Below are 15,293 nucleotides of genomic sequence, written 5' to 3' on the forward strand. Positions count from 1 at the left end.
TGTGGGACTGATTCATTAAAGACCATTTGAACAATGGGTGAAATCTTCCCTATGCTGATGAACTATGCTGATAAAGATTAAGAAATAATAACAAAATTATTGAAAGTGAGATTCATTATATTTATTGTTGTACTTAACTTCACTGATAGGAAACTTTAAAAATTAAATTAATTTTGTCATCAATTACAAAAAAGCCTTGTTAATAAAATGAGGTGGGATTTGGAAAGTGGGCTCTTGATGAGAAGACCGAGACACACCATGTACCCACCATGGTTAAAATATTACGTAGTATTCAGTAATGTTACACTGTAAATTTTATAGGAAGTTAGAATATAATTCATTGATACTGCATATGGGAAACTTGAGCTCATCAATCTGTTTTGCAAGCCATGTGATTAGTTTTTTTTGTTTTTTGGCCTCATATTTGTTAGTGACAGCCACAGAGTGGGTGGGTGGGGAGAGAGAGAGGAAGGAATGACATCCAGCTTGGGGCCTGGGACTGGATCAAGCCAGAAAAAACTCAAACTGGGAATAAGGAATGAGATCTGCAAGGTGAGCAAAGGGGGTGACCCCATACATTGTATTTGTAACTAGCTAAATTTGCTAAATGTTAGTCAATTAAAAGTATGATATAGTCATCTTATAGAATCTTATAGTCTTTGGTCCTGTCTAATATTTCACAACATTTCATATTTTTTAAAGGGAACATTTAGAAGTAAAAAGCTAAATAAAAAAACATGGAAACAAAGTAAATTTTACTTAAGCAACCATCACATAAATTATATTTTTTGGCAGAAAAATGGACAGAGTCAAGCCAACCAACAGAAATTAAGCAAAAATAAATAAACTCTGTCAGAACACGACAGCAGATAAAAGCAGAGCAGGCAGATGGCTAAAATGTCACAGCCTTCGTCGTCTGACCACAACAAATAAAGTGAGCAAACAGCAGTAGTCACGCTGCCCCTTTATCTGAACTTTGAAACCACATTTGAATAATTTGGTGGAGAGATGCCACAAATGTTACAACATTAAAAAAGTAAATAAATCAATGGCACTGTCTTGAATTTGATGAGACAAATAATATCTAATCAAATACTTAACATGTATGTAAACAATTAAAAATGTCAGTGAAACCTTATTTTTAATGAACCTTTTTGCTATTCTTATATGAGTCGTTTGGATAAAGGGAGATTAGTTATATGTCAAAAAATACATTGCAATAAAATAAGATCTTTGTGAAAAAACTTCTATTTTTCAGTGAAAAATAGAATGAAACACAATGAAAATTTGTACACATCACGCCAGGGCTTAACTTGCCATATTTGAAGAGAACAAGGGCAGGTGACCCTAACTTTTCATCCACTGATATATGAGTGCAATGATCAAATGTCCCGGGGTTTCGTGCAACTTGTCAGCACAAATTTCCCTTTAAAAGGCTGCCTGCCTCTGCAGACCAGCACCACCCTGTCAGCAATGAGAGCGCTCGTGCTCGCCCTGATTCTGGCCTTTGTGGGTGAGTGTGATGATGGTTTTGTAAAACTTTGCTGTTTTATAAATATGTTCAAAAATAATGCTGATTTCATATTTGGAGGTTTACTGATTGTGAGTTTAATGGTAATGTCAATGTAATGTAGGGTCTTTACCCAACAATAAGAGCCCCTTGAAGCAACTGTTGTTGTGATTTGGTGATATGTAAATGAAATCTGAATTGAGTTGAATGTAGGTAAAGACAAATTATTTTTATGTACTTGTTATAAATGGGGTGGGGGGTTTTCCGTCTTTAAAAACAAACTTTTTCATTTTTAGGCATATGTAACAGAAAACATGCTGCGTGTTTGTTACATATTTGGTGCTTTATGTGAATTTTAATATATACAGACCCAGCAGGTCAACTTTTCTTGTAACCAGGGAGCTAAAACCTAGAACTAGAAATGAAAGAAAAACCATTTTAGCTCACTTAAATAAATAAAATAAAATAAAACTGACTTTTGAGGAAAAAATTAAAGTACTTGAAGCAATTTTGTCAACTTGGAAAACTAAAATAAAATGAAAAAATAGCGGAAAGATTCTTAGTTTTAGGATTTAGCTTGGTAAATAAATAAGTAAAGAAGAAATAAAATTAAACTTGCCTGATGAGACATTTTTGGATGTGTTTATTGAGATGCTGGATGTTTACAAGACAAGACTAACTCTAACCCTACCTGTCCTGATTTTCCTAAATCTCCCCTATAAAATAATAATTAGAAAAACTAAATTTGAATTTAAAAACAAAAATCTAAATGAAATAAAAATAAAAACTAATTAGAAAATGCTAAACTACCATAAATATGGAGCTTGCTGTATTAATATTACACATTAAAGTACATTATGTTATATTAATGTTTCACTGTCACTGCTTTAATGAGACGACTTAGCTCTGTCGTCTATCTGAAAAGCTCTATCTGAAAAGATACAGGGTGTTGTGTGTGAGGATATAAAAGAGACCTGTGACGTCTCAAGGACAAAGCTTTCATGACTGTAGAACTGTGATGTTTGATGTGTGTTTGCTCTCCTGCATGCAGTAATTAAAGAGGCTTGACCACAGCTGACCTTGTTGCAGACTTTATTAACAGAAAATTCCACCACAACTTTCAAATACATTCAAACAAAATAAATGAATTTCCAGCAAAACTTTGCATATCCATTAGTTTAGTTGCTCATCTTTACTACTTCATTATCTAAAATAAAATAGAAGTCTTATTGTACACAATTATAATGAAATTTAATGAGTCTTTTGGAGCGAACATGCAGTAATTTGCACAGTAAATATAAAACATAACATATATAAACACTGCTGAAAAGAACATGCAAGCCCATTCATATATTTTGGCATTGTTCCATTTGTGGATTCAAATTCTTTTCTTTGTGTGTTTTCTTTCTTTCGACAGATTTTTCTTAACCTCTGTGCTTTGAGTCTCTGTCTGGCTCAGTATTTGTAACATGCCTAGATTTGCAGCTGAATTGGCCTTCAACATTTACAGTTCACTGCTTTTTCCTTTTACCCCCGATTTTAATTTGCAAAACAAAATGCTAAACTGTTTTCAAATGCTCTAATAGTTTCAGATTTTACTTGCTGTATTACTGATTCTTTTCTTATTTTCTTACAGCTGGTGATCTTCAACATCAAGTTAAGTTTAATACTGTTTTCATTGTGAAACATAGACTGTAGGCTTGGTTTAGAGTTTATAGATCACATAAATTCACAAATTAGTCATATAAATTACATTCACTGACTGAAGCTGTACTTCCAGATCCTGTTTTTGAAGCTGATAAAACCTATGTGTACAAGTATGAGGCGCTGCTCCTGGCGGGCCTGCTCGAGAAAGGTTCAGCGAGAGCTGGACTAAATATCAGCAGCAAAGTTAGCATCAATGCTATAGACCAGAACACATACTTCATTAAGGTAAAGATCAAAATCCTGCACAAGCTGTAGTCATTTTACCTTATACGTGTATACTAATTGAATTAAACCTTGTGCTTATATGAAAGCTTGAGGAACCTGAGCTCCAGGAGTATAGTGGAATTTGGCCTGAGGATCCTTTTATCCCAGCAACTGAGCTGACTTCAGCCCTCCAAGCTGAGCTCACGACTCCCATTAAGTTTGAATATGTCAATGGTGCTGTTGGAAAAGTCTTCGCCCCTGAAACCGTCTCAACAACAGTGCTTAACATCTACAGAGGTATCCTGAATGTCTTTCAGCTCAACGTCAAAAAGACACTAAATGTCTACGAGTTGCAGGAGGTCAGTGAAAGATCTTTATAAATCTGTGTGTGACAAGAAGTTAAATCTCCCTACTGAATATGTGTGCTGCTCTATAGGCTGGAACTCAGGGTGTGTGCAAGACACTTTACTCCATCACTGAGGACACAGAGGCTGAACGTGTCTATCTGAGAAAGACCAGGGACATGAGCCACTGTCAAGAAAGAATAACTAAAGACATGGGGTTAGCATACACAGAGAAATGTGGAAAGTGCCAGGAGGTAGGTTTTACACATTTTATACCATGGACACATCTGTGAAAGTGATGGGATGCATAACAAGCAACAACTTTGTTCTTACAGGACACTAAAAACCTGAAAGGAGTTTCATCATACAGTTACATCATGAAACCACTCGATAATGGCATCCAGATCAAGGAGGCATCGGTCCATGAGCTGATCCAGTTCTCACCTTTCAGTGAGCAGCATGGAGCCGCCCATATGGAGACCAAGTATGTCCATAACAACTGTGAATATAAAAATTGATTCAAAGAACATAAATGAACTTTTCTTTCCACATTCAAGGCAATCCTTGATGCTCCTTGACGTTCGAAGACCCCCTTATGCACCCACTACACCACCACCCCAGGCTGAGTATTCACACCGTGGAAATCTCACATATCAGTTCTCCACTGAGCTTCTTCAGTTACCCATTCTGCTCCTCAATATCAACGACATAGAGTCTCAGGTATTGTCATCATTAAGAGATTATTCCTAAGACATGAATTAAAAGTCTCTGCCGTGCTCGGTGATATCCTGTTTACCCCTGTGTCATTAGCTCGAGGACACTCTGGTCAAACAGGCTGTAGAAAGAGTTCATGAAGATGCACCTCTGGAATTTTTGAAGTTTGTTCAACTCCTCCGTGCAGCCTCCAATGAAACTCTGGAGAACCTCTGGAGCAAACACTCAGGGATTTCTGCCCACAGGTGATTTCACAGTTTAAATGTTTAAAATATCATGCAAAAGATATTTGCACAATTTGGCAAACTTCCTTTTTACTGTTTCAGAAAATGGATCATGGACGCCATCCCTGCTGTGGGAAATCCTGATGCTCTGAGATTTATCAAAGAGAAATACCTAGCAGAAACCATAACTGTGTTTGAAGCCGTTCAGGCTTTGATTACTTCATTTCACATGGTGACAGCAACCACTGAGGCCATTGAGGTCATCGAGGTCGGTAAATCTCAACATATCTAGTGAAGTCAAGTTATTTTGTCCGGAGGGACGTTTTTGAATTAACTGTGATACTCTTAACTCTGTGTAATGTTTTAGAGCCTAACAAAGGAAAGCAAAATAGTGAGAAACCCAGTTCTGCGTCAGATTGTATTCCTTGGCTACGGTACCATGATTTACAAACACTGCTATGAGAGGACTTCCTGTCCTGCTGAGCTCATACAGGTGATATAACATTGACCTTATATGCTGCCTTAGAGTCACGTACACATTTAAGAATGAGAGAACGGGTGATTTACTGCCTTATTTGCTCTTGCAGCCCATTCAAGACCTTCTTGCGCAGGCACTGAAAGATGGAAACACAGAGGACATCATCCTGTTTGTGAAGGCTTTGGGAAATGCTGCGCATCCTTCTAGCCTCAAGAAAATCACAAAGATGCTGCCCCTACATAGTAAATTAGGTTCATCACTGCCAGTGAGAGTTCATGCTGAAGCCATGATGGCCTTGAAGAACATCGCCAAAAAGGAGCCTAAAACGGTGAATTATCAACACAGAGAGTTCCTGACCATTCTAGTTTTTGCACAAAGCTCCACACTCAGTCTGTGTTCTCTTATAAATTAGGTCCAGTATTTAGCCTTTCAGCTCTACGGGGACAAGACTCTTCATTCAGAGATCCGCATGCTTGCGTGCATGGTGCTCTTTGAGACAAAACCTTCAATGAGTTTGGTGTCAGCTGTTGTTCATATTGTGAAGACAGATACAAATTTGCAAGTAGTAAGCTTCACCTATTCCCACATGAAGTCCCTGACTAGGAGCACCAGCGTTATTTATGCCTCAGTGTAAGAGTGCTTTCTAATCCTTCGTCACAATCAGATAAATCTCTGTCATTTGATCCATCCTGCACTGAGCTCTTTCATGTTATCACTGCAGTGCTGCAGCATGCAAAGCTGCCCTGAGAATGTTGGGCCCAAACCTGGACAAACTGAGCTCACGTTTCAGCAAAGCCATCCATGTCGACGTCTATAGCAGTGAGAATCGCCATGCCTGGTTTAACTAACCTGGATCTTTATTTTTGATTTAATATTGTTTAACTGCATCTCATTAAACTCTCTGTTAGGTCCCTTTATGCTTGGTGCTGCTGCGACTGCTTACTACATCAATGATGCTGCCACCATCATGCCCAAATCTATTACGACTAGGATCAAGGCTTTCTTTGCTGGAGCTGCTGCTGACATTCTGGAGGTAAAAGAAACTGAAATCAGTCCAGATATTTAGTAACTAACCTGAAAGTTACTTGTGTTTTTTTTCTAGGTTGGAGTAAGAACTGAGGGACTACAGGAGGCTTTTCTGAAAAACCCAGCAGTTTTTGATAGTGCTGACAGGGTCACCAGGATGAAACATGTCATTAAGGCTGTAAGCAACACCATAAAGTTACAAGAATGACAAGGACATCTTATCTGCTATCTGCAAAATGAAACAGCAGACTAGTGATGAGTGTCATATGTTCTCTCTCTACAGCTCTCTCACTGGAAGTCTGCACCCAACAGCAAATCCCTGACTTCCATCTATGTCAAGTTCTTTGGACAAGAAGTTGCCTTTGTTGACTTTGACAAAATCTGGTTTGACAACATCTTTAATGTATGATTTAAACAAACAACCCATCAACCTAAAGATCAATTTAATCACGATTTTGCAAGACGCAATATTTATAAAATATTCTTCCCCTGCAGCTCATCTTTGCCAATAACAATGCTGACACGTTTGGTAGAGATGTTTTCAAGGCTCTGCAGTCTGGTCCTACTTTGCGCTTTGTTAAGCCTCTGCTGGCTAATGAGGTGAGACGTATCATGCCTACTATAGCTGGTTTTCCCATGGAGCTCGGTCTGTACACTGCTGCTGTGGCTGCTGTTCCTGGTCAAAGTGAGTAAATGCTAAAAATCAACTAAAATACCTAATATTACTTAACGACCTAACATTTCCATGAACACCAAAAACTCTTTAAAAGTTTTGAGCATAATTTTTTTTAAAACTTTTTTCAAAGAAAAGAAGAAGTTGCAAACTTTCTTTTAATAGATGAATATGGAAATATCATAACAATGTACGAAAAAGTAACTTTTTAATTCTGTTTTCTTAGTCAAAGTCACCACGACTCCAGCTCTGCCAGAAGACTTTTATCTCAGATACCTTCTCAAGGCAGATATACACATTAGTACCAAGGTCACACCAAGGTGGGACAATAGCTGTCGCTACAATAGTAAATGGCTAATACTTTATAATACAGCACATAACTAAGGGTTTAATTCTACCCCTGGAATCAAATGGGAATTTCCAAGAATTTTACCTGAAATTATAACACAATTATATTTACTTACAAACACTTAGCAGTAGATATGCTACAAAAAGGGATAATATTCCAAGTTTTTACAGGAAAGACGAAATAATGGCACTGTGAGTAATTTTATGTAGTGTGTAAGTTAAATTAAAAAACAAAAAACAAATATTAGTTTTTCCAAGTAGGAACGTGAGAACAGTCCTTATCACATTTTTATATGTCAAATAAGAGGAATAATGGAACATCCATGAGTCACACCAGCATAATGAATACTAAATTGTAAAAAGGCAAAGTTAAGCTACTTGATGGTTGGAGAACCTAAAATACAGCAGGTACCTGCAGTGTGAGGTGGGGAAACTTTGGAAATTATTCCCTACTTAAAATGGCTTAATTTTGTGTTTGTGCCCAATTCCTGTAAAATACCTGAAGTTACGCATTACTTAAAATTACTTATGCTTTACTTAAAACTCTTCATGTACTATTTAAAATGACTTACAGTGTAATTCTCTTTTCTTGCAAAATAACCAAAGTTACACACTGTTTTCTCACTATTATAGCTCCTTCTGTACTATTTAAAATTGCTTACAGTACAATTTGTCTTTTCCTGGAAACACAATACTTATAACTACTTACATACAACTTAAAGTTACTTATCCATGAATTTAAACTCCTTGTTTTCTTAAAATTAAAAAAAAATAAGGTACAATTTGTATCTCTTTTCCTGTAAAATACTCAAAGATACGTACTAGTTGAATTTTCTTATATTTAAATATTTAAAGATATTAGAATAGAATAGAATAGAATAGAATAGCCATTTATTGTCATTGTACATGTACTGTACAACAAACTTGTGGGTGCTCCACACTATTTGTGCAAAAATAAAATATAAATAGTATACAGCAGGAATATATACAATCAAGAGGGATATATACAAAAATAAGGTAAAGGTTGCAAACAGTTTGGAAGTAGTGCAAAGAAAAGGTCTGAATAGAGTCTGTGTGTAAGTGGCCTGAGTGATGCAGGTATTTATGTACTATTTAAATTACTCACATTATAATTTGCATAATTTATGTCTCCTTTCCTGTAAAATACCTTAAGTTACACGCAGCTTAAAAGTACGTGTGCATAACGTAAAATTACTTACAGTATAATTATTCTTTTCTTTATGTAGAAAACTTATATTATTACCCTAATGCAACTGTGTCTACCTTTGTTGGTAAATATAATTAGATTGTAATTTCAGGTATAATATAAGGAAATTCCATTTATTTCTAGGGGAATTACCCTCTTGGGCGCGGGCTGTATTATAACGTGTTACCAACAAATGTAATATAATGTTCAACTGTCCTCCTCTTCTAGTGTCGCTGTGAACACATTTGCTGTGTTTGGGATAAACACTGCCATACTCCAGGCTGTCATGGTATCCAGAGCCAAACTCTACTCCATCACACCAGCCAAAACTGAAGTCACATTTAACATCAATGAGGGCTACTTGAATTTCACAGCTCTTCCTGTTTCAGTGCCTGAAAACATTACAGCTGTGGAGTAAGCCATGACATTTTGAATTCATTGCATATTCTTAAACATTGCTTCTGAGATGCCTTTATCTTTGCACTGATGATTACGGTACATCCTTGCTTCTCTTTAACAGGGTTGAGACTTTTGCTGTGGTAAGAAATCCTGCTTCGGGAGAAAGAATCACTCCTGTGATCCCTGCCAACCCAAGACAGATTCTTATATCCAGTAATACTTCTTCTGATGCTGTTAGTGAGGTGAATTTTAAACTGTTTTAGATATATAAAAAAAATATCTATGTCTTTTTTATGTAATTAACACATCTTTCTCCTCATAGTCAAGATCCGAAGAGTTCATTTCTCAGCGTCAGAAAGCTGGCATGCACATCAAATCTAAAATGGTGAAGAGTAAGAAGAAGTACTGCGCTCAGACTGTTAACGCTGGACTCAAGGCCTGTCTCAAGATTGCCACTGCTTACACGGGGGATGCTGCAGTGTATAAACTGGCTGGAAAGCACTCCGCTGCTTTTTCTGTCACACCAAGTAAGAACCTAGAAAACCGCACTTTTGTGCTTTGTCTAGTTACACCGTGCAGAAATTAGCTGCCAACCGCGTTAACTGATGGTGCTTTCAGTTGAAGGTGAAGCTGCTGAGAGACTGGAATTAGAGGTTCAACTTGGAAGTAAGGCTGCACAGAAGATCATCAAACACATCACGCTTAGAGAAGAAGAAATCCCAGAGGAAACACCAGTCTTAATGAAGCTCCACAAAATCCTGGCCTCTACCCAGAAGAATAGCACCATGTCCTCCTCATCCTCCAGTTCCAGGAGCTCTCGCTTTCATGTCAGATCCTCTTCTTCCAATTCCAGCTCTTCATCCCATTCTAGCAGGAAGACCATTGATGCAACTGCTCAACAAGTCCAGTTGCTGAAAAGACGTTACAGCAGCAGCAGCAGCAGTAGTAGTAGCAGTAGTAGAAGTAGTAGCAGTAGCAGCAGCAGTAGTAGTAGTAGCAGCAGTAGCAGCAGCAGCAGTAGTAGCAGCAGTAGTAGAAGTAGTAGTAGCAGCAGTAGTAGCAGCAGTATCAGTAGTAGTAGAAGCAGCAAAAGCATTAGTAGAAGCAGCAGCACAAGAGAAGGAAGCAGCAGCAGCAGCAGCAGCTTCAGCTTCTCCACCTCTGTCAGTACTTCCAAGTCCAGCTTTGCATCGAGCTTTGCATCACTCTTCAGTCTTAGTTCAAGCTCTTCTCACTACAGTGCGCACCACAGAAAGGTAAACATGTTGTATTATTTTCAGACAAAGAGCCACTTGAGCTGCCACTACTACTGTTTGAATATTTATATTATATAAGTCAGCATCTTATTAATATTCTGTTTTCTATCTATAGTTTTAATTCATTTGAAATCTCATAGTTATCTGAGTATAGGTGACAGAAGAATGAATTATGGCCAGTGTGGGTGCTGACAAAATGTTTCCTCATAGCATCCTGCGAGTCGCCACAAACCCAAGGAGAAACACAAGGAGAAACACAAGAAGAACCACAAGGACCACAAGAATCCAGTGAGAACCCATTTACACTGTGTTTGAAAGTATGACAATACTGCACATTGTACAGTTTGCACAGATGTTAACTTGTGTCATGTCTTTTGCATGGCACTTTGTGGCATTCTTGTAGCATCCCACCTCTAAAGCCACATCGTCACAGGTTTTCAAAAGCAGAAGCAGTGGCTCAAGCTTGGACGCTATCCAACATAAGGTCAAATCCAGTCAAATCTTCTTTCCGGTGATGGATTTTATGGATGTACTCACATGAATAATTGCCCCCACAGAAGCGGTTCCTTGACAGTCAAGCTGCTATCTTTGGCATGATCTTCCGTGCTGTTAAAGCTGACACGAAGAAGCAGGGATACCAGTTCACTGCTTACATGGACAAAACCACCAGCAGACTTCAAATCATTCTAGATGACATTGTTCCTGATAACAACTGGAGGCTCTGTGCTGATGGAGCCGTGTTGAGCATGCACAAAGTCAAAGTGAGACACTGTCTGGCTTATTTTTGGATGTTAAACTAAGCATAGTATAAAAAAACGAACCCTAAACCTTTCTGCCGTTTGTCATTTCAATTTGTTCTTTCTAGGCTAAAATGAACTGGGGAGCAGAATGCAACCAATATGACACCACGATTACAACAGAAACTGGTCTTGTCGGTCGAAACCCTGCAGCTCGGCTGAAGGTGGACTGGAATCGGCTACCGTCTGATCTCAAGCACCATGCAAAGACGTATGAAACTTCACAGACACTGTCACGCATGTCATACAGACAATCTGAAAACATCTGATATTTGTAAATTCCTTTGCAGGATGTATAAGTACATTTCTGCTCACATGCCTGCCGGCTTGATTCAGGAAAAGGACAGAAACAGCGACAAGCAGCTCTCGTTGACTGTGGCTGTAGTATCTGACAAGATCATCGACCTGATTTGGAAAACACCGAGAGTACGAACAGCGAAGTTGTTCTTTCAAAATAGAGTCATGTGTTTTGATTTTTCTTACAATAATTATTCTGTTTACAGAGCACTGTTCATAAGCGGGCTTTGCATCTTCCCATCACTCTGCCACGTAACGAGATCAAAGATCTTACTTCCTTCAGTGACGTCTCTGGAAAAGTCAAGCACTTGTTAGCTGCGGCTGGCGCAGGTAATGGCTCGTGCCTGTCATTTAAACGTGGACAGGATGTGTCCTTTTCTGTAATTAAAAAATATATATGTTTTTTTCCCTCCTCAGCTGAATGTAGCTTCACCGACAATACGCTGACCACATTCAACAACAAGAAATTAAAGAACGAGATGCCCTCAAACTGCTATCAGGTTCTGGCACAGGATGGCACAGACGAGCTGAAATTCATCGTTCTACTGAGGAAGGATCGCACTGAACAGAAGCAGATCAGTGTGAAAATTGCTCATATGTAAGATTTCATTAAAAACAGGAAAGAAACTCTTTTTTTTGACAAAACTCAGTCTTTTTATTTCTTCTCGTGCAGAGACATTGACCTCTATCAGAGGAGAACCAGTGTGACTGTGAATGTGAATGGGCTGGAAATACCCATGAGCAACCTGCCATATCGTTATCCCCAAGGTTGCTATGCAGTCTAAAACCTGTGACTTTATTAATGAGCAACATTTAATCTGATTTTGCAAACTACAATCAAATCTATGATCAAATTTTATCCCAGATCTTTCTGTTGAAAAAAACGAGCGCAATCATGAAACCTTTTTGTCTTACAGCTGACATCCAGATCAAACAAAATGGCGAAGGCATCTCTGTGTATGCAGCTAGCTATGGTCTTCATGAAGTCTACTTTGACAAGAAGTCATGGAAGGTAAAAGCAAAACGGATTACTTTGGTTTTGAGCTTAAAAGCCCAGGAAAAACAAAAAAGACCAAGAGAGATGGAAATTCTGTTAAAATTGAGGTCTGATTACTCACGTGATCCTACGATGCAGATTAAAGTTGTGGACTGGATGAAGGGGAAGACTTGTGGGCTCTGTGGAAAGGCTGACGGGGAGACCATGCAGGAGTATCGCACACCCACTGGATGGATAGCCACGACAGCAGTGAGCTTTGCTCATTCTTGGATTCTGCCAGCTGAGAGCTGCAGAGACGCCACTGGTATGACACAGAGATATCTGTGAAGTCATGTTTAAAGGAAAAATATAATGAAGGCACGTCTTCTAAACACAAATATACTGAATCTATCAGGAACCCTAAAGTCCCTGCTGTGTTACAGAGTGCCGTATGAGGCATGAATCTGTGCAGCTGGAGAAACAGGAAAACGTGCAAGCTCAGAACTCCAAGTGCTACTCTGTCGACCCTGTGCTGCGCTGCATGGCTGGGTGCTTCCCTGTGCGCACCACCAACGTCACTGTTGGCTTCCACTGCCTTCCAGCTGGTGAGTCTACAAAGACTAAAAATGCAACAACGCAGAGAAAAACACTGAGTTTCTAATCATTTTTGCTCCCTTCACATCTGCAGGTTCCAGCCCCTCCAGCATGTATACGAGCGTGGACCTGATGGAAACTACGGAGAGTCACCTCGCCTGCACCTGCACTGCTCAGTGTGCTTAACAACAGCACTGTCAGTCTCACACATTGCATGTATGTTTTGAATGTTATTTTAAATAAACTGCAGATTAACCTAGTCTTGAATAAGACTGTTTATTACATTTATTGTAACACAGAGACGATAGAAATCAAATCATCTGTGAAATAAAGTGTGAAGCTGAACGCACCCATTAAAATTCAGTAATTGCAGCCAGTTTTTCTTCTGGCTGATCCATATTCTCCATCTGCTTCCCTGCCCTCTGTGATATCATCCACATAAATGCTTCCCTTAGGAGCTTGGGAGGATGGTGACTGCAATTGATTTGCACATGGCAGGCGACGAGTGCTGTGTGATACTGCAAATTTTGGTATCGATCCATACACTGATAGTGGTACTATTAGCGTATAAAGGCAGCTTATGTAGAGAACAGCAGTGCGTTATCATTTGACATAAATCATAATCAATTTGCAAATTCTGAACACCTTTTAATGACTTCTGCTGTGATTTTCACTTTGCACAATAATTACTTAAGCCAATAAAACACACCTTTCAGCTTTTTGTGTATTTTGAAACAGATTTTTTGGACCTGGTAGATAGATCATAGATTTCTTACACAGACCCAAAGCTGTGACTATAAGGCAATAGTTTTATCTGACCATAGTCCAGTATTGCTACAGTTAGCAATAGGAGATAGACCTACTGCATCAAAATGGCGATTTAATAATGGTTTGTTGTTAGATAACATTTTAGTAAATGACATAAAGGATCAAATTAAGCTATTTATTTCAATAAACGACACACCTGAAGTTACGAGATCCACACTATGGGACACATTAAAAGCCTACTTGAGAGGCCAAATTATCTCATTGAGTAGCTATAGGAATAAGCAACAAAAAGAAAGAGAGTTAAATATAACAACGGAACTTTTAGAAACAGATAAAGAATATGTCATTTCTCCTTCATCCAAACTTTATAAAAAGAAGGTCTCATTGCAGACAGAACTTAAATTGCTTTATACAAATGACACAATAAGATTACTTACACAACTTCGACATAAGTACTACGAACACGGGGAAAAAACAGGTAGTTTACTAGCAAGGCAAATTAAAGAAGTTGCAGCATCAAGACTGATTACAGAAATAAGAACTAGTGCAGGACAATTAACAACTGACCCAAAGAGAATTAATGATGTATTTCGAGAATATTATAAAGCACTTTACTCTTCAGACTTAAAAAAAGATCCAGACATAATCGAAAGTTTTTTCGATTCTATTCAAGTTCCATCTATTAATATAGAACACAAATTATTGTTAGAACAACCAATAACATTAAGGGAGATAAATCAGGCCATTCAAAGTATGCAGTGCTCAAAAAGCCCCGGTCCAGACGGGTATAGTATTGAATTTTATAAGACCTGTAGCGAACAGATTTCATCCGTTCTTTTAGAGGTATATAACGAAGCTTTAACTAAAGGATGCTTACCCTTAACCATGTATGATAGCACTATCTCTCTAATTCACAAGCCTGGTAAGGATCCTTTGGAACCTGGTTCGTACAGACCAATAAGCCTATTGAACGTAGATAATAAAATATTGGCAAAAAGTTTGGCTATGCGATTAGAGATAGTTCTCCCAACTGTTGTGTCGGAGGACCAAACGGGTTTTGTAAAAAATAGACAGTTATTTTTTAATATTAGAAGGCTATTCAATATTATATATACACAGAATACTTATGATCAATCTGCATTTGAATCTGAAATACTACTCTCACTAGATGCAGAGAAGGCCTTTGACAGGGTTGAGTGGGAGTTCCTCTTCTCGACCCTATCAAAGTATGGCATAGGCCCTAATTATATCTCCTTTGTTAAACTGCTTTACACAAAACCTCAAGCCTCGGTTAATACAAATAATATAATTTCTAGCCCTTTCCTCCTTCACCGCTCTACAAGACAAGGGTGCCCTTTGTCCCCATTGCTATTTGCACTTGTTATAGAACCTCTCGCCATTCAATTACGCTCTACAAAGGATTATAAAGGAATAAGGAGATTTGGTGTAGAACATAAGGTGTCTCTCAGATGATTTGTTGTTATATATCGCTGACCCTACTAAATCATTGCCAAAAATTATGACAGTTTTAACTGAATTTGGGAAAATTTCTGGATACAAAATCAACTTAACAAAAAGTATATTGTTTCCTATTAGTTCTTTAGAAAAATTAGACAGCGCCACATTGACCTCGTTTCCTTTTACAATCTCAAATACCTTTAAATATCTTGGAATAACTGTAACCCGTGAATTCTCTGGCCTTTTCAAACATAATTTTATTAATTTATACCATCAAACTGAACAGAACCTGGAAAGACTGTCTAAACTGCCC

General features: G+C 38.2%; 1 protein-coding gene across 1 annotated transcript; it reads left to right on the forward strand.

Annotated features, from left to right (window-relative positions):
• Window positions 1–519: 519 nt before the first annotated feature.
• LOC100698692 (vitellogenin-1) lies at window positions 520–13,021 on the forward strand. The gene is made up of 35 exons (XM_013275971.3): window positions 520–552; window positions 1,416–1,513; window positions 3,147–3,167; window positions 3,291–3,442; window positions 3,529–3,780; window positions 3,858–4,019; window positions 4,101–4,249; window positions 4,323–4,485; window positions 4,576–4,724; window positions 4,806–4,971; window positions 5,071–5,196; window positions 5,291–5,509; window positions 5,594–5,811; window positions 5,903–6,000; window positions 6,090–6,214; window positions 6,284–6,385; window positions 6,491–6,610; window positions 6,703–6,892; window positions 7,107–7,200; window positions 8,664–8,849; window positions 8,956–9,076; window positions 9,157–9,361; window positions 9,453–10,090; window positions 10,301–10,378; window positions 10,494–10,574; window positions 10,648–10,851; window positions 10,956–11,098; window positions 11,178–11,313; window positions 11,391–11,514; window positions 11,602–11,782; window positions 11,858–11,952; window positions 12,102–12,196; window positions 12,320–12,485; window positions 12,604–12,765; window positions 12,849–13,021. Exons 1-35 carry the CDS (start codon window positions 539–541, stop codon window positions 12,938–12,940), a joined length of 5,325 nt encoding a protein of 1,774 aa, XP_013131425.2. The 5' UTR covers window positions 520–538; the 3' UTR covers window positions 12,941–13,021.
• Window positions 13,022–15,293: the final 2,272 nt, after the last annotated feature.

Source organism: Oreochromis niloticus, linkage group LG15 (genome assembly GCF_001858045.2).
Source record: "Oreochromis niloticus isolate F11D_XX linkage group LG15, O_niloticus_UMD_NMBU, whole genome shotgun sequence".
Taxonomy (NCBI): Eukaryota; Metazoa; Chordata; class Actinopteri; order Cichliformes; family Cichlidae; genus Oreochromis; species Oreochromis niloticus.

Excerpts from the sequence above, each read along its gene's own strand:
- LOC100698692 (XM_013275971.3), top strand. Across the intron at positions 6,611-6,702 it reads GGTTTGACAACATCTTTAAT|CTCATCTTTGCCAATAACAA; the intron begins GTATGATTTAAA and ends CTTCCCCTGCAG. Across the intron at positions 12,766-12,848 it reads CTTCCACTGCCTTCCAGCTG|GTTCCAGCCCCTCCAGCATG; the intron begins GTGAGTCTACAA and ends TCACATCTGCAG.